At 38.4% G+C, this 18916-nt stretch overlaps 1 protein-coding gene across 13 annotated transcripts in view; it reads left to right on the top strand.

Moving 5' to 3' along the window:
• The window catches only part of NPAS3 (neuronal PAS domain protein 3), an 866046-nt gene that overhangs the window by 609418 nt on the left and 237712 nt on the right, over nucleotides 1–18916 (top strand). For all 13 annotated transcript variants that reach the window (XM_050798322.1, XM_050798323.1, XM_050798320.1 and 10 more), the window contains one exon: nucleotides 12230–12319. In XM_050798322.1, the coding sequence (XP_050654279.1) occupies nucleotides 12230–12319 (90 nt within the window). The remainder of the gene's footprint in view (nucleotides 1–12229; nucleotides 12320–18916) is intronic.

Here is an 18916-nt window from a genome sequence, read left to right as displayed (position 1 = left end):
TCACTAAATGGATGAATGCAAAATGCAAACCAAAAGATGAAAGGAAAGGTGAAGAAGAAACAAAAGAAAAATATGCAAAGGGGACTAAAATAAGAACATAGAAGGGGCACAAAGGCAGTTGGTCCCAAACCTGTGCACTGTCGTTTTCCAGGTGATACCATCTGACATTGTACTTCCTCACGTTTTCAGGCTACTGTCATTTGTCAGGGAGGTTGGTATTTACTTAGAATCTAAGTTAGGTCTAAGCAACAGTTGTAAGGGGGACTCATTCTTAAATTATTGGGACTTCCTTCAAAATATTCTGCAAGTTTGTGTAAGAGTTTGTGGAAATTTTCTCAACTGTGAAGTTGATCATCTTGTAGTATTCTGATTCTAGACTAAGATAACTACCATTGTAGTAATGAAAATAAGTATTAGTTCATGTGCCCAGCTCTTAAAAGAAATCAGGCAGAGGGCCAAGTGAAAAAATAATACTTGGAAATTAATCAGTATCTTTGTCCCTTCTTACAACCATTGTTGTTGGCAATTCGGATGCCTTTGACATCGAACGTTGAGAAAGACTAAGTACGAGGTGACAGTTGTGACTGAAGGTATTGTTGCTATATATGGTTGAGGCCACTTTAGTCTATAATTAGTCTACAATTCTGTATACTAATTTTAATAAGTCTAATAGTCATTGAGATGTAGACCGTTATTCATCAAATGTAGTGAATGATGGAATATATCCGTTTTTAAATTAGTTTTGTTCTAACACATCTTCAGCTATTTGAAACAAAAGAGTGGGTAATCATTATGCACATTAGAATTATACTAAGATTATTGATTCAAGGTTTCTAGTGAGTGAATTATCAATATGACCAACTCCAAATTTCTTTTGGAATTCCTTTCGATTGACACATCAGTGTATTTGAATAGATCATGCATAACCTAGGTTATTGGCACAGCAAATCCCTCGTAGGGTGTGTAATGCTATGACTGTTATGCAACTTCAGTAAACTACATTGTCCTAATTCACTGAAAGCAGTTTCCCCAGCGATTACTCAGGTGTGTTAGGTGATAAGGACTCTAACAAAAGTAGATATAAGGTGTTCTGTGGCAACCTATTCCAAATAGCCCAATTCAAAATGCACACTAAGTTATACCTTCCCAGCAGGCTAACACTCTGTGCTGCTTAGGAAAAAGCAGAATAACAATGTCTGCTCTTCTTTGGCTGAGATACCAGCTACTGACCTCTGACTTCACCTAAAGAACCCAAGAAAGGGAGAGATCATGTGTGTTGACAGCACTCCAGAACTGAGGGAAAGGAAAGGCTATATCTGGACAAAAGCTATTGACACTTTCTTCTGCCCTGGGACATGTATATGGTAGCATTATTAGCTCCAACAAATGATTCCTCCCCAGTTAGTAATTACAGGAGCATTTGTGAACATGTTTATATTTATTTATAACCAAATGCCCAGGCATCTCAAAATATATAGAACAAATCGTGTCTGAAAAAAATGACCATCCAGTGACAATTCATGTACTAGATATAATTTGCTTTTTGCTACCCACAATCTATTACTTGCATAAAATCTTTCACTTCAACACAATACTGAAGTACACCTTTTCAAATATTTTTTAAACAAATTTGAGCACCTATTTTATTTTATTTTTGAGACAGAGTCTCACTCTATCACCCAGGTTGGAGTGCAGTGGCACAATCTCGGCTCACTGCAACCCCTGCCTTCCAGGTTCAAGCGATCCTCCCACCTCAGTCTCCTGAGTAGCTGGGACCACAGGTGTGTGGGACCAGAGCCGGCTACATTTTTTTGTATTTTTGGTAGAGACAGAGCTTCATCGTGTTGCCAGGCTGGTCTCAAACTCCTGAGCTCAAGCGGTTCACCTACCTCAGCCTTCTAATGTGCTAGGATTACAGGCTGAGCACCGATTTTAAAGAAAAAAACAATCACAGTGATTATTTGATATATCAGTCAGATGACTAAGACAGAAGATATGTGAGTCTATTATCTTTTGCTGTCTGATATGGTAGGTCAGAAAGGCACAGAGATGGTCAGCGCAGTGGTTTCCATGGTTTAGTTACATTCTTTGCCTTCTTCAAATCACCTTAACATATCTGTGTTTACCTTCAAGGCAGTCACTTTAGACATTATTTTCGTATTTCAGTTAGTTCTACTCACCTTCTTTATAGACAACTTCATTCCCATGATTCCTATTCAAGCTCATTGAGATTTTGGTGAAATGACCTTTTGATCTTGCAGATTCAAGTAATGAATGGCCAATCCCTCTTCAGTGATAGCACTGAATTCGTTTCCAGTCAGAAGAGCCATTGAAGTAGAATCAGGAAGAGGAAGAAAATTCCAGTTTCCCTTTTCACTGTTTGAAAAACAAACAACAAAAGATTCAGTTTAGGAATCCAGTGGAAAATACCAGAATTTGATTTTCTTCTTTACTAAATCATTCCACAAAATTACCAACACCAAAATCCCCATATCTCAGCTCAGTCCTTTCGTTCTGTTCCTGAAGTAGACCACAGAGGAGAAGCCAGGATCGATACAGCTAAGCACCACTGTTGTTTTGTTTTGTTATTTGGGGTTTGTTTTGTTTTGTTTGAGATGAGGTCTTACTATGTTGTTCAAGCTGGCCTCAAACTCTTGGGCTCACATGATTCTCCTGCCTCAGTCTCCCTAGTAAGCATTGCTGCTTTTAATTGTATAAATTAAGACTGTCATTTAATGTACACCTAACAAATTTGGTCCTAGCAAATTTCACAAGCTGAATTGCTCTACTTTGAAGGATGCCATCTAGAGCATCACTGATGAAGATTTCTTATGATATTAGTTGTTATGTTCTGGATATATGCAAGTATGTTAGCAAACCATGACAATCTATAATCTTTTTTACTTCACATGTGTTACATAGTCTGGCACATGGGGATAAAAGCAGAAGCATTTCCATTTCCTTGGAGCCTTGAATAGGATGAGAACTCTGTGGACAGGCAGCATTTGCTGGTCCTCACCTACACTCAGCAGCCAACTGTGAAATGAAAGGTTAGCAAAGCAGCCGAGAGCCATAGCAAGTGGTAAACCAAGTTGTTTATCCACAGATCATTCAGGACCAGGTCTCAGTTCCATCAGAATAATTAATTTCCCTATAAATATGTATCTCTGTTTCATTATGGAGCTAAATTCTGGAGCTAAGGCAGTGAAGCAACATAGCCTCTAAGCATCTGGAATTCACAGAAAACCAATATAAAGATTTCAGTATTGTAAAGTGAAGGACCCAGAAGAGATGCAGTTACTTACAAAAAATATTAAAAACAATTCTGAGCATTGTTGACTCCAGGAACTAAATACTAGTTTCTGTTATCAGCCGATCATATTTATAGCTGTATGTGGTTCTACTAAAAATTAATTGTTAATTATATGAATGATATATAAAATAAAGAGCAAAGAACCTAGTTACAATGATTTCCTGAAATTAACATAGAAGGGTTTCATGGCCCATGAATTATCCCCAACCAGAATTTCTGAACTATATTTGTAACCATCAAGTTCCTTCAAGTACAAATGTTTTTTTATGCCTTTTCTCTAGAGATACAAATAAAACGTTCCTAGAAATAAAACACATGAATGCACCAGATTAGTGTCTGAGGTCTCTAAATGGTCTTTTAATATGCTAACTTCATTAAGGGATTCTTTAATCATTGTTACTACTCCCAACACAAACCTCCTTACCTAAAGGAATACCTGTACAAAGCATTTATTATTTTTTCTTAAGAGCCTGTTTTGGAAAGTGACCCACTGCCCAGTAAACAGTCAGGTTCATATCATAGTTAGCCATAACAGAAGCACTATGAGTTTCCCTGCCAACATCAGGGATGTCTTTTCAGGTAAGCGAGGCTGTACTTTCAGGTAAATATGACTATAAAATAAATGTCTGTAGTCTATCTTATTTTCACATTGCCTTCTATATAAAATGGTATGTATATACTACCAGAGAAGGGGGAAAAAACAAACATATAAATCTGAATGAAAAACTCTGGGACAGGAAATGGGGTCATTGTTCTTGCCAGCTTGTATGTGGTGTGGTCTAGTCTTACATACCAGCCGCCTATTTGGAGATGTGGTTCTACTAGGGATTATTTATTACCTATGGGGTCCCCTGTCCACTGCTGGGCTCTAGGATCTTCTTCCAATGTATGGGAATTTCTTCCAAGTCTGGTGGTCTTTTGATTGCATGTTTTCCAAATCTAGCACTCCATGCCTTTCCCAAAAACAATACCAACCTAGAAGAGGTCTAGGAGCTGGGTCATTCAGGGGTCCCCACTGTGTATTCAGGGTAGCCTAAATTGGAAACTGCCTTTGCCTTGGGGCTTTCTGTTTTATAAAGTTAATTTTCAACTTTATTCATTTTCTTAGTCTTGGATCCCACAGATGAGTCTTCTTTAAGAAAGCAGCTTGTGATTGGGAACCTTGTCTCAGTCCTCTTTGCGAACCCCAGGCTGTCATGGGCTTGATGCATAATAAGAGCTCAACAGGTGTTTTCTGTTGCAGTCAACAGGAGTTTTCTAAACAGAGAGTGTGAGACTCACTTGTGTGGAAAGAAATGCTGGAAGAGGCAAGGATTCCGCACAGCTATATCAAGGTGTGAAACAACTAAAATACCCAGCAGGTAGTCTCAGCAGTGGGAGGAAAAGCAGTCAAACGATCCTTTGTTCTCAGCTCTACCGCATGTTAGTTATGTGACATTGAGCAATGGGTTTAAATTCTCTGAACCTCAGTTTCCTCATCTGCAAAGTAGGATTAAATAATACCAGTCTCATATGTGACCTATGTAATGTGACTAACAAATATTTGCTCCCTTTTCTTTTCCCTGGTGAATACTGAGTGAATGGAGCATTGTTTATGACATCCTATAACAATACATGCAATATATATTATATATGATATGTGTAACAGCATATTTGATTCATATATTTTATATATATATATATATATAATGAAGACCACTTCCTACTTTCCAGTAGTCTATATTCAACAGGATGTAAGGTAAACAGTTGTCATTCTTTTCTTTCAGTTGTTTTTTTTTTAAGGCCAACAACTTGAAAGACACCTGGTACCCGCGTGTGAGTGAACAGCTTATTTCTAGCCAAAGCAAAGCAGTGACATTTTTAGGCCATTCAGGACCAGTGCAATGTATTGTTTATATTACTTCTGCCAAGGTGGGGATTCCTCCTCTACCTTGAAAAAGAACTCTGAATTCAATGAGAGAGAAGCACAATAAGGAATGAGCCCTTAGATTCGGAAGTCTACCATTCAGTAATTTAATATACCACATGTATGTAAAGCAGATGTAGCATTGCAATTAATATTTGTGCTTTAGAATAATTATTGGGAATCCTCTCCTTGAGGCAAAAGGAGCATGTGCTCACCTATGCCCCAGGTGGAGCCCCGGTTCCTCTAGGACAAACCAGAGATAATATGGAGTAGCCCGTGTGGCTCAGAGGCCAGTGTGATTCCACCAAATGCCACAGTGTTTTGACCAGAGCCTACTGTCCATTTGGCTGGATGTTCAGATTCATAAATCTGCATCCCTCAAGGCTGGAAGTAAAGCCTAAACTAGCATCCTAGAGAAAAAAGGTCAGCACTTTGATACACATGTCCCCAAAATGGAATTTTAAGGAGCAGAAGCAAAACCTCATCTTGCTCAGAAAGTGGGCGTCTTTGTTCTCTCATGTTTTAAGATTTTGCTAGCTCAGTGTCTCTCCTTTTATTCTGCTGCCTCTTTATTCTGCTGCCTCTCTTTTAAGGACCGAAGAGAGGCCATCTATGGCTCTTAACTGTTTTCTCACCTAAGATGTTTCGACTTACATGTTGTAGGAAACCCTTACGAAAGGTGTTTTGAGGCATCACAGTTTGCTGTTCTGTATTTATTATTTAGTAGAAAAATAGTCAAATTTAACTAATCTAATTTGGTGTTGTGATTGGGAAACATGTGGCTTTTGGTACCTGACCGTATGAACCTATGCTATCCTTTGTGCAGTTGACTCATTGGAAGGCAAAGGAAGGAACAGAAAGCTCTTGGAGATTCTTAAGGGTTAAATAAAAGTCTAAACCTTTGATGTGTGTGCTTTTATCCACTTTGAGAAAATATACTTGACTTAGATTCTTATTTCTGAAAATAAGGCTTTTGTTCCTGCACAGTGCTGGATTGTTAAAAGTCAGATTGCAAAGACACAATTTGTGAATCTTTTTCTCCCCCATAAACAGATACATGTGGGCACTTTGGGCACCTGCCAGGTTCTCCTTGAAGTCTCTGGGAGTCCACATGTGTGTGCTTGAGCAGTATAGCATCACTTCCTGAGTGCATTCGGAGGGCAATATGGCATTTGAATGAGCTCTATCAAAGTGTGATTGTATCTAAAGGCCAAAAAATTTAAGAATTTTTTTTTTTCTTTCTAACTCTTTTAACTGCTGCCAAAACAGAGTGGAAAGATAGGCAATGGAGTCCTGTCCTCACTCTCCAGCCAGGCTTCTCATATGGTTCAAGGGCAGACCCACTTCTTCCCATTGCTTAGGGAATGGAGGCAGTTTTCTCACAGAACCTCTCCTTATTAACAGCGAAGCTGTCTTAGCAGCTATAAATTGCTCACTTCTAATGTCTGATAAGCATAGTGCTCAAATTCAGGCTCTGCTGTTGTCCTAACAGAGTTATGTCACAACAGTGAAGAACCCTGAGTTTGAAGGGAAAGTTGAGTATGTCAGAGATTGTACTCTATCACGTATGGACATTTTCTCTGCAGTCTGAGCCTGAATTGGGAGGACATCACAGATGCATGGCACATTGGACAAGGAGCACATGCATGCATTTAAATCATGTATATCTTACTTTTTTACTGATGTAATTGTGAAATATGTTCTTTTTGCATTCATAATTAGGGGGTGGAACAGATGGTGAAGGCTTAGTTTAAAATAATCTGTCATTAAAATAACCTAGCCTACTGGTAATTCTTCTCTCTAACTGGAGTTAAGTCATAGGAAAAGAGTTTGGGGTGATTTTTCCCCCTTCTGTACTGGAATGTCAAAGAAAGAACTACTAATTTCAGAGTGCTTATATACTCAAAACTTGTCCCTATAGGAGCACCATGGTAAGATGTCACTCTGTGAAATTTGGCTGCAGAGGAATATGCACAAAAAGGAAAGCAGAGGCAAAACTACTTTGACAAATATAAATCCATTTAGCACAATGCATTAAACATTAGTACACCTTCCATCATGAACCTGTGGTTAGTTTCATACCCTGCAAGGAAATAACCTCATCATTTGACAAGTACTGTTGGAAGCATTCAGCTTTTGGGGTTAAGAAACTATGCCTTACACTTTATATGTTACACTGATGTCAGGGGATATAAATTATAATTACAGGCATTATTATTCAGAGATGCTGTAACTCCTGATTTCTGTATCCAAGCCTCACTTCTTGCATGTGTACCTCATAGACTTACTGGGATGTGACAAAGGAAATCTCCGATCAGCCCTGTCTGGATGGCTAAGAACTGTTTTCAGTAATAAGAAAACTGCCTTGATAAATCAGATACTTGCATGTCTTTAAAATGTCTGTTTTACTGTTTCTTCTAAGATTTTGTTCTCCATCTGCTTTGAGGAAAGCAGATAGATTTCAGCATGGCTTTATAATAAATCTTCTTGAGGAGGGACTAGCATTAACATTTGTGTAGGTTCTTTTTCATCTTAATCCAACCTTAGTTAATAATCAGAAAATTCTACATAGTGAGTAAGAAGATGTAATTAACCCTTTGACCCCAGAATCTTAATTGGCGCCTGTTGAAAACAGTGGGCAGTTTAAAAAAAATTAAAAAGTAGCCTGCAGTGATTGAACAGCGCAGTATATAATAGCTTTCTTGATTCAAAATTTTTTTAAAAATTTCCACAGAACTTTCAGATTAATCACACTTGGTTTCTAAGACTAACTGACTGCATGTTTTCTTCCTCCTCCCACCTTTTTAAATTGATAACACCCAATTTAAACCAACAATGATGCTACCCTTCAAACTTTTCTAAGTGGCAACATACAGCTAACTATAGACAGAGGCAATGCTGAATCAGAAGGTAGTGGCTATGTGAAAAGTGACCTTGGCAGTCTACTTTATACCTGACTTCATATCCCATTTTTTATTTGAAAGGTAATCAAATCTGAGATATGAACATTGATCTTAGACTATAGGTATAATCGACCAAAATGATAACCATAAAAGTGAAAAATATGGTGAATTAACCGTATTTTTGGGGTGTATGTGTGTGTGTGTTTTGCTTCTGTGATGACTAATAACTAATTTAACTAGTTGTTTTTTCCCCCTACCAAATTGGCCGTTATTTTTAATTGAATTGACTGGATGTCTTTGTGTCATGTAGACATAGACTCATTTTAATCTCACCAGGAAATTGGAACATGTGTTGAAGCCTCTGTTTTTGCCAAATAAAACTGGCCAGTTCTTAGATCGCCACTGCTTAATAGCATCAGATGTTTAGCCTCCAGATATTCTTTTACCCTGCTATGGTGCCCAAACCTCCTCAAATATTTTAGTAAGTACATGAAATCTGAACCTCATGTTAAAACTCACAATCCCTTTTAGTGAGGAAGTAAAGGATATGCGTAGATAGCAAATGACACATCTATTCAGAAATAGAACTGGGTGCTTTGAAGGACATAAAATAATCCATTCTATTCTAAATATCAGGAGGTATCCCAGACCATAGTAGAAATCTGTGGAATCTGAATCTGTAAATAATCTAAGTCCATAAACTGGACTCCTCAAGAAAATAATTTCCATCCTTAGTAGTCATTATGGTATTTGTGATATAAGGAAAAGGGAGCACTGAGCATGGAGGTAGAACTGGATTTCATAAAAACTGATTGAGTGGTTGTTAGGTGCCAGCTAGATACATAAGGCATCGCCTCACTGTTGAGAAATTCAGTGATTCAGAAATTCTCTAGTTGAGAGCTGAATAAGCCAACCAGAAGCATACAGTGCCATAAATGTTTTAATAATTTTATGGGAGTGAAGAAGATTTAATCCTGCCTCTGCCACCAACTGGCCATCTGAGCTTGTCCAGCCACTTAGCCTCTCTGTGCCTCAGTTTCCTCCCCTGTAAAATGAAGGTTTAGAACTATAGGAGATTATCCCCACACCAGCTTCATCAGTCCATCCTTCTGCATCCAGCCAGGCTTCCGACTGTCCCTTGTGTCCTTAGAAGTTCTCCTGTGATCTCTGTTTGTGTTGTTGCTCTAATTGACAATGACATTAAAATTTGAGAAGATGACTTACACAGTTCTCTGTGATTGTGTACCAAGCCATGGCTATCAGGTCAAAAGGAAAACCTAACAAGCCCTTTTATAAGCTCCAAGGGAATAGTCACAAAGGGGAGGGTCCTAATTCTCATGAGTCATCCTCAGGAGACATCTCGTTTGAGGTAAAGATATGTTGAAATTAGATCCTTCCCAAACTTGTAGGAAGGAAATATCTCTCCCTTTGCACTGGTTCAAAGTGAGGTTCTGCTATACTACATCCTGCGCTTGAAAGGCTCTATCAGAAAAGGGTCCAGAGGGTTTGCAGTTTTGTGAAAGGTAAGGACCCCAGTTCTCTTAGACAGTACAGTATTTTATTCCCAAAAGCTGGTTCTGGGGAAATGTTTCGAAGCAAAGGTGGCCAGGTAACCTCCTATGGAAATACCTTAAGTAATCTCTTGCCATCCTACTTCCGCTCTGTCTTGTACCCACAATGGGAGGATTCTATCGTTTGAACACAAATTGTTCAAAAACAAGGGATGATGTTTAAGATGTCACAGGCTGCCTCTTAGGGTAAATATTTTAATTTCAGAAATGTTGTGAATATTCGCCTTTTCATTAATTCACACATATCAATTAGAGAATCTTTATTTTTATTGGAAGGTAGTTAGTTAGTTATTAAGTCCCACTGCCAAAGTTCAACTCTAAACTCCAAACTAGGAATAGGCTTGTTGCCTAACTTCACTAATCCCCAATTTCCCTGTATATAAAAAGTGGATAATAATACAATAACTTCATATAGTACTTGTGAAAATTAAAAGAGACAATATGTGCAAACTGCTTAGCACAGAATGCTTAATAAATGTAAGCTGGCATTATTGTATTATTGTAGCTAAAAGCTCATCTATCATGTAATTTGCTCTTTAGTGGAACAATATAATGTGACTTTTGAATTGTTTTCAGAACCCAAGAAATCAGAGGAGGGGGTTGGGTGTCATCCACAGTTTCTGACCAGTGGGGCAGTGAAAACATGTCAGGAAACAGGAAAATCCACTTTTTTTTTTTTTTTTTTTTTTTTTTGAGACAGAGTCTTGCTCTGTTGTCCAGTCTAGAGTACAGTGGCATGATCTTGGCTCACTGCAACCTCCTCCTCCCAGGTTCAAGTGATTCTTGTACCTCATCCTCCCAAGTAGCTGGGATTACAGGTGTGCCACCACACCCAGCTACTTTTGTATTTTTAGTAGAGATGGGGTTTCCACCATGTTGGCCAGGCTGGTCTTGAATTCCTGGTCTCAAGTGATGTGCCCACCTCAGCTTCCCAAAGTGCTAGAATTACAGGCATAAGCCACTGTATCTGGCAGAAAATCCAAATTTTATATATACATACAGACATATATATGTGTGTGTGTATCTGTATGCATGCATATATATATACACATACATATATAAGAATATATATAATATATAGTCTCCCCAAAATTCAGTATTTTAGGAGACTGAAATGATTGCTAGGATTTGAGAAGGCACATATTTCTAACTAATTTACACACTTCTTCCACCGTTCTATATTTTTACAAATTTTGTCATTAATTTAGTGTTTTCGCATACCTTGTTCCTAGCATGGGTTTCCTGTATTTGCAAATTCACGGCCTTTTTTTTAACACCACTCACATTTAAAAACTTTTTCTTGTACAAGCAGCACTTGTGCAATCTACCTTGTTAAAAATAAATATAAAGCAAAACAAAAGATGTGAGGATGACAGAGGGTGTAGGATGCACTGGATTGCAAGAATTTGAAACAAATTTAACCTCAGTTTGAATGCTGTATTGCAGGTGGAGTTCATGATGATTTACACCATTCATCAAACTGAAAATGCAACCCTCCATTGGGAAAGTAGACTGAGGTTTTAGGAGTTACAGATGATGTGTAGCATCCTTTTTCTTTCTTTATTCTTTCTTTCTTTCTTTCTTCTTTTGTTCCATTTCAGGAGTTGTGATAGAAACTAGAACTGTCGCTATAAAACTTTAATAGAGAGTTTTGCAAAACAGGATTACAGTTTGTCAGATTGCAGCCCATAAACATTATCCCTTAATGTATTGACATTTCCTATTGTTCTAACATAGTGAGCACTAGGAGTAAAGAAGGCATCATTCCTTATTAATTAGCAAATTGTTGATGTTCAGAGTAGTGCAAGTAGTGATTTTACTTGCTCTTGATATAGGAAGCCTTTTTTTCTTTCATTTCTTTACGATCTTTATTCCTGTTCAACTATTTAATGGAGAATCTTGCTGATTTAATCTCAGTAACCACTGAATCCAAAAAAAAATAAAGGCAACATCTCATAAAATCAGCATGACCTTATTTTGTACATGAATGTAATGTATCTTGATCAAAATGACAGAGACATAAGTCCCTAAAGTAAAAGAAAGCTTTCAGTCTTAATTCAGACATTTAATTTATTCATGTATAATGCAATACTAAAAGATCTTAGGACTTTCATTAAACACGGAGAAAAAAATGATCTTAAATTCAGCGTGGCTGGGCGCGGTGGCTCACGCCTATAATCCCAGCACTTTTGGGAGGCCGAGGCGGGGGCGGATCACCTGAGGTCAGGAGTTCAATACCAGCCTGGCCAACATGGTGAAACCCTGTCTCTACTAAAAATACAAAAATTAGCTGGGCATGGTGGCACGTGCCTGTAGTCCCAGCTACTCGGGAGGCTAAGGCAGGTGAATTGTTTGAACCCAGGAGGTAGAGGTTGCAGTGAGCTGAGATCATGCCACTGCACTCCAGCCTGGGAGACAAAGCAAGACTCTGTCTTAAAAAAAAAAAAAAAAATCAATGTATTGCTTTCTCAGTGGCCTTACTAATTAAATCTGCATCCTTTATATTTATTAATCTATTTATTTTTTTTTCCTGCAGTCCCTGGATGGCTTTGTATTTGCACTAAATCAAGAAGGAAAATTTTTGTACATTTCCGAAACAGTCTCCATCTACCTAGGCCTCTCACAAGTAAGTAAAACAATTTTAGATTCTTGGCAGCGATTATGAAGCCTTCTTCAGCCTCATGTTTTTCCTTCTTCAAGGAATATTCTGTTTAGCATGAATTATCAAATTTATTATTTAATGGCTTTACCTGACTGTTCTCTCAAAGTCAGTGAGAAACCTGTGTGTCAGTGTTGAACATTCAGAATACACTTGTGCTCAAAAACTTTAGTTCCCCTCCCCACCCCCCAAGGATCATTATTAATTTATTGAGAACAAATGAAGTTTCTTCCCTTGGTTGTTTTGAACTTTGAAACCTCTGTGCCCGGTAGGAGAGGGACACACTAATAGTGCTTCCCTTGTGTCCTATTACTGGATGTTTATGGAGTACCCTGCATTATCCTGGGAGCTGACACAATGGCAGGAGTCATTTGGAGTCAAGAAATACTGAAAGAGACCATTAAAATGTGTTGCAGGGAGGGTTCCAGCAAGGATATATTTTGCTGCCTTTGCAAATGCTTCCAAATGCTGAAAGATGATTTCATAAAATAAGATAGCTTTTCATTATTTGCCATTTAATTACTCACATGTGTTTTTTGGAGAGTAAAAGAAAAGAAAATGGAGGCTGACGGGCCAGGGACAAAAACCCTGGATGTTACTTCTCGAAATTCCCCTGGAACACAAAAATTTAAGTTCCAGTGAATTCCAAGACATGGGCTGCATCTAGTGAATGCCAAAATATCCTGAAGCAAGGTTTGCAATTCAGCTAATTATCCAGATGTTTTCTGCATAAAAAGGCTGAACATCTGGGTATTTGCGCCCATACAGGTGATTGGCTGAGTTTGACCCCTTTCATCTGGTGATTTGGCATGAGGAAAACACTGCCTCGGTGGGAGGGATTTTGTGTGTGTGTGTGATGATCTGCCAAGTTGGATAATCTACCGCTCATTCAGTTGCCCCTTGAAGCTAGAGATAGAGATAAGATTTGTCTCTCTCCTTTAAAACAGGACCCACCCCAGACTCCTTGCTTCTGAAAGTTGGCACAGCTCTAAGGAGGCATCCAGCAAGTCTGGACCCTTTTGGCTATTAGTGAGTTTGCCGGGTAATAGCTAAATCAAGAAAGACATTGGAAAATAATAGAGAGAGATATTTGGCATGTGAGGAGGCTTGGGGAAGGAGGAGAACCACTGCCAAATTTGATTATTTACTGTTGAGAATCCAAACAAGGGTCTGTTCTGTTAATGCTTTTTGAGGAACATGCAAGCTCTCAGCTATAGTGTATAGAGTAATTCTATTTTATGTGGACTTTAGCAAACCAAATGATAGAAACCGAGCTTTTGTTAACTCAGTATTAGTATTCTTGTATCTTGTTGAAAGATCTGGTTTTGTAATAGCCTTTAATAGACTTTAAGCCTTGTCTTAATCTGTCTGGGACCTAGTATTGAGAATCTTCAATTCTGAAATTGGCGAGCCACCATGTTAAGATGTTGTTATTACCATATAGAACTGGAAACACCACTGTTTGTTGTTCTGCAATGCACATATTCATGTTTCATGCAGGGTATCCAGCAAAGTTTAATAAGCCAGTAAAGAAGAAGGATGAATAATTAGTTTAAGCAGGTAAATGCTAATTAGGGAACTCCTGAAAAGCATCCATTATATACTAGCTCAAAACACATTTTACAGCCCTGGTTAGTGGTGTAATCCAAATTCTGTCAAGGCAACTGCATTTTCTGTAATTGAGATGTGTATGTTTGCTTTGCATAACAGATGGCTCTGTATGCTTAGACTGATAGCTAGGAAAATAATAATTGCATTATTCTGGCCAAAAGAATATTAGCTCTTGGGTTTTGGCCATTTCAGTCAGTCCTCCTGCCAGCACAGCATATGCACATATATGGATTGGATTTTCAAGGAAATTGATGCATCTGGAATAGTGCGGCCATCTGAAATATCATCTGTTCAAGAAAAATTTGGCTTTAACCCTATGCTGGTTTCTCCTTAAAAGTATTTTATTTAGCTGCTTTTCTACTGTATCATCACGTAAAATCTGAGACAAATAATGGATGTTTCTGTGAAATAAAGCAGCTATGTAGACATGGTCCAGTATCTGGCAATTTCTGTGCAGTCAGTCCCAGATTTTATATATAATGGGCTTTAAAGCACATACCAGTAGTCAGCATCTTGACTTGTCCAGGGGTGGACCCTGGCCAAAATGTGCCATTGCCTTCTCCTGTGGTGGATGTGTTCAGCGTTGGCAGAAACTGTCAAATATGCAGGTAGAGGCTATGAGATAGGAGACATGGGCCTTCATTTGGCAGCACTACACAACTGCATTGATGAGGGGTCAATCAGTAGAAAGTGATTTATTTTTGCATATACCAATTTATGTATTTAGTGTTCAAAACTGAAGCTTAAGAATAGTTCTACATTAATATAAAAATAATCTGATAAGAACATGATATATTTTTAAATGCCCAAAGCATGAGAGAAAAAAAAAATCTATGCTAAAACTCTGGAAAAGAGTTTTCTACCCAGTTAAGTTTCTGAGTCCTAATAGAGAAATCGAAGTCCCCAAGACACAACTCTTTCCAAGTTTCTTCAATGCCCTTTTTCAGCTGTAGGGGTTGTGGGGTGATATAGAAAGTAAATATACTCTAAGCCAATTAAGCATTTGTTCTTTTATGAGCACACACACAGGCACACACACAGACATACAGACACACACACACACCCTTAATCAAATGCAAACCAAATGCTCTGCTTGTGTTCTACAACTTTGGCTAAGTGGTTATTCCATCAAATTCTAGACAGTGATAAGCAATCTATAAAGTTATGGTCCCTCCTTTCCTTTCCAAATAGTTTTGTTAAAGACAGTGTGTAACTCTGTCATCAAAGACTTGTCCAGTGAAATTGTTGAGGAGGACTGTGAGCGTGTCAGTTTGTTGCAGAGCATAGCTATGTCTGTATTTCTAACTCTCAAGATATCCCTTCCTCAGTTTTATTTTCTTTCAATGTGTACATAAATGTGGTGGCTTTAAAACAGCTTATGCTCAGGAAAGAATTAGAATTCTTTTTTAGCTCACAATAAAACAAGATAGGGAACCTTCTACTGAGCTCTGTTGTGTAGCGTGAGGATAGAGACAGCCAGAGCGGATTTTCTCTTTGACACTCCCTTGGGTGGGACAGCTCTTGGTGTCCATGGCATGTGCTTGCCGGGTATTCTCTTTAAAATATTCTCATCTTGTTGTAATTATGGGAATTAGTGAATGATGGTGATTTCTGAACCTCCTCAATAGTCCTCTTGACTTTGCCAGATACACACACACACACACACACACACACACACACACACAGAGAGAGAGAGAGAGAGAGAGAGAGAGAGAGATGTATATATTTAACCTAACAACATCCAAGAAGTGGTTTCAGGTTATAGAAGTATCCACTGTTGACTTGCTTTCCTGTGTAAAAATGATTCCCAGTTACTCACCAAGAGGCCTTATCTTAAAAGAAGATTCCCACATACTGATGCTGAGTTTGGCTTGCATAGAGACTAAATAACTTCTTATACCTGGTGATGGCATTCAGAGCTGCTCACAACAGCTCTGCTTTCTAGCTATGATGGAACAGGCAGACGTGAAAATGAATTAAGAAAACAGAATGGGTTCCCTAACCCTGAAAATGTAGCAATGATATATAGCCAGCATTTATGAAATATCTTCCAAAATGTAAGGGGCTTAATCGCCAAAGAATCCAAAAGAGACTTTACATGATAAATAAAAAATATTTCTAGTTGATATAGGATTTAAAGCTTAGAGAAATATTTATTTGTTGGCTTATACTCTCCTCTTTCCACAAAGGATTTGAAATAGCTTACATAAACACATATGATAAAAATAATGTCAAAATAGAACTAGGGAATAAGGAAAAGGAGATAAGCAAAAGTAGGTAAACTATTACCACATAGTAGGAAAACACAAAAAAGGGGCTCATAAAAAGACCATTTAGTACAAACGGTCTTTATTAAAGCTTCAGATTTAACCATGAGCTTCATGGTAACCAAAGCAAAAAGGGAAATCCAGTCAACCATCAAAAATGAAAAACCATTGTTTCTTAAGGAAAGCAAAGTTTTTCTGGGACTGAAATCTGAAAATCTCACGTACAATTTTGGTAGAGCTAACCTGTAGATTATGACATCAGTTTGCTTCCACTGGAGTCCATATTCACAGCAAGGCTGTCGTGATCCACACAGCAAACACAAAGACCCAAATTACAAATCTCATAACAGGCAGAAGCCCGTTCCCCGCCAGCCATAGCTGTGCGGAAGACCATTTGGAGAGCGAAATTCTGTTCCCGCATCCAGGCCTCACAATAGCATTGGCTAGTTTGTTGGTTTACATGGTTTCAAATCGGCTTTCCTTCACCCACACTCACATCCTGCATTTTCTTCTAAATCCTCATGGGAAATTCACATTATCATTGCCAGAGGCAGAGGACATGAGAGACTCAGTTAACCAGAGAATACAATTGGACTCACATCCTCTGAAAACATTTTTTCTGGAAAGTGAGGTGAGACAAGATAATTCTGATGCACACCTATCCCAGCAAAGTGCTTTCAGGTTAATGTAGAGTCCTGTTTACAACAAAATGAGATCTAGAGCAAGCCAGGATATGTACACATTTGTATGGGGCGATATCATTAGAAAATACCCTACGTGCCAGCTAAAGCCTCTCTTGAAATGTGTTCTAATCACCCCCCACTGCCTGCAGTCCCCTCGTGCACATAATGAGTCACTTCCCTTTTTTCTCACCTAGTCCTCACCCTTATATAAGGTATTTCCTGGCTATTGTAAGCCAGCCAGAAGGTAGCTGCAGACAAGGTTACAAATTGACTTGATTCAAGGCAGCTTGCTGAAAAGGGCAGGGTGGCTGCAGATTATAATAAGAGTTAATAGAGGTGAAGGTGAAAGGGGGTTAGTGGTTGTTTTAAATTTGGTATTGTTTTTTAAGCCATGCAGATATATTTGCCATAAACTCCTTTCCTTATCCTGTTGTTCATCTCCATATTTTAGATTTCTCTGCATTTGTTATATAGAATGGCAAATAAAATTACAGCTACAGCACACAAGTACAAGGTCAAATAAATGACAGAGCTCAGTCTATTTGTGAAGCTATTCTGAAAGGGAACCATGGTGCCAAATGTGGTTTATTTGAATAATAAAGAAGAATTAGATTCCCCTGATAACTTGGCCGAGGGCCAATAAATCACTGGAGGTTAAAGATGCTTTGCAACTGCCATGTCTTTCTTTTGCTTTTCCAAAGTGCAAGCCTCACTCTTCCATTCTGTGTTTTTCAATGCAAATCAAGTTGAGGTTAGTATGTAGCTAACACTCTTACTTCCCTGCTTGTAAAAGATTATGTATATATTTCTTTAGTGGGGTTAAAAAAAGAGAAGACATTAGCTTTCCTTACAAGTTATTCTCTTGTTTGGCATCATCACATCCTACAGAGCTGGAATATAAAGACAAAAAAGGGATTATTTCAACACAGCAGAGGGATTGCAATGATGGAGCCAAGTGTTAGCATTTTTGCAGTGAGTGTTCTAAATGTATTCAATGCTAGGGTAACTGGAGTTCTTTTAATAAATGAATGCAAATACTGCTTTATGGCCCCCCTTTTCAAAATATTTCAAGTACACATACCTTAATTTTTTAAAAAGAAGAAAAATACATAAATTTCTGCAGCTGTGGCCGCCCCCCACCCACCCCAACTAGCAAGTCTACATTTTTCTCCTGTACACTAATCATAAAAAGTTCATCACTTCTGGGTGTAACAAAGAAAAATGCCCTTTTGAAGGTGGAAGCTCTGAGGGTTTGGAGACTATTGAGAAAATATAAGTATCAAAATAATTCAGAAACAGTACAAGGCACAGTGGCACATTATCAATTTACAACATTTAAATTGATAAATGCTTGGTGGTGAAGGCCTACAAGGGCACTTTGAAAAGCAAATAGCGACCTGGTGAAGAAATTGATTTTTCCCCCCCGAAAATGACTGCATGATGCATCATTTGACTGCATGCTGTCCGAGTGCTTGACAGAGATAATCTCAGCAATCCCACGGGTGACCTTATCGTTCTCACCAGGGCAACTTTGTCTACGTTCTGACTTTGTGCATGTCAAGGTTCCTCCCTGCAGGATCCTTGGGGGAAAAAGTTCCTCTGTTCGATCCAGATATTGAACCGCTCGTTCTTCCCCCTTTTCCTTCCACCCCACCCTTCCAAATAGGCAAACATGCCTCTTTATTTCATCCATAATTATGAATGAGCCAGGCAGAAGAATACAGCTCTGTGCCCTGTATCTTTGTTGAAGCTCCTAATACCTTTTAGTTCATAGTTCTTAGGTGATCATCTATATTTGCAGGGATCTTTTTACCAGAAAGAGTAGAAAAAATCCCTAATGTTCTTATAATGCATTGCCACCTTGAGCAGAATGGAAAAAGATAACCAGTTTCTTTCTTCTCTCTACTTGCAGGATGTTTTTTTTTCCTCTCTCCCCTGTCATCTTTACATAGAACCCTTCTGAAACTGTCTTAAGTCATACATGTCAGTATCTAATAATATTA

This window comes from Macaca thibetana, chromosome 7 (genome assembly GCF_024542745.1).
Source record: "Macaca thibetana thibetana isolate TM-01 chromosome 7, ASM2454274v1, whole genome shotgun sequence".
Classification (NCBI taxonomy): domain Eukaryota; kingdom Metazoa; phylum Chordata; class Mammalia; order Primates; family Cercopithecidae; genus Macaca; species Macaca thibetana.
This window is presented reverse-complemented; position numbering and strand designations above follow the sequence as displayed.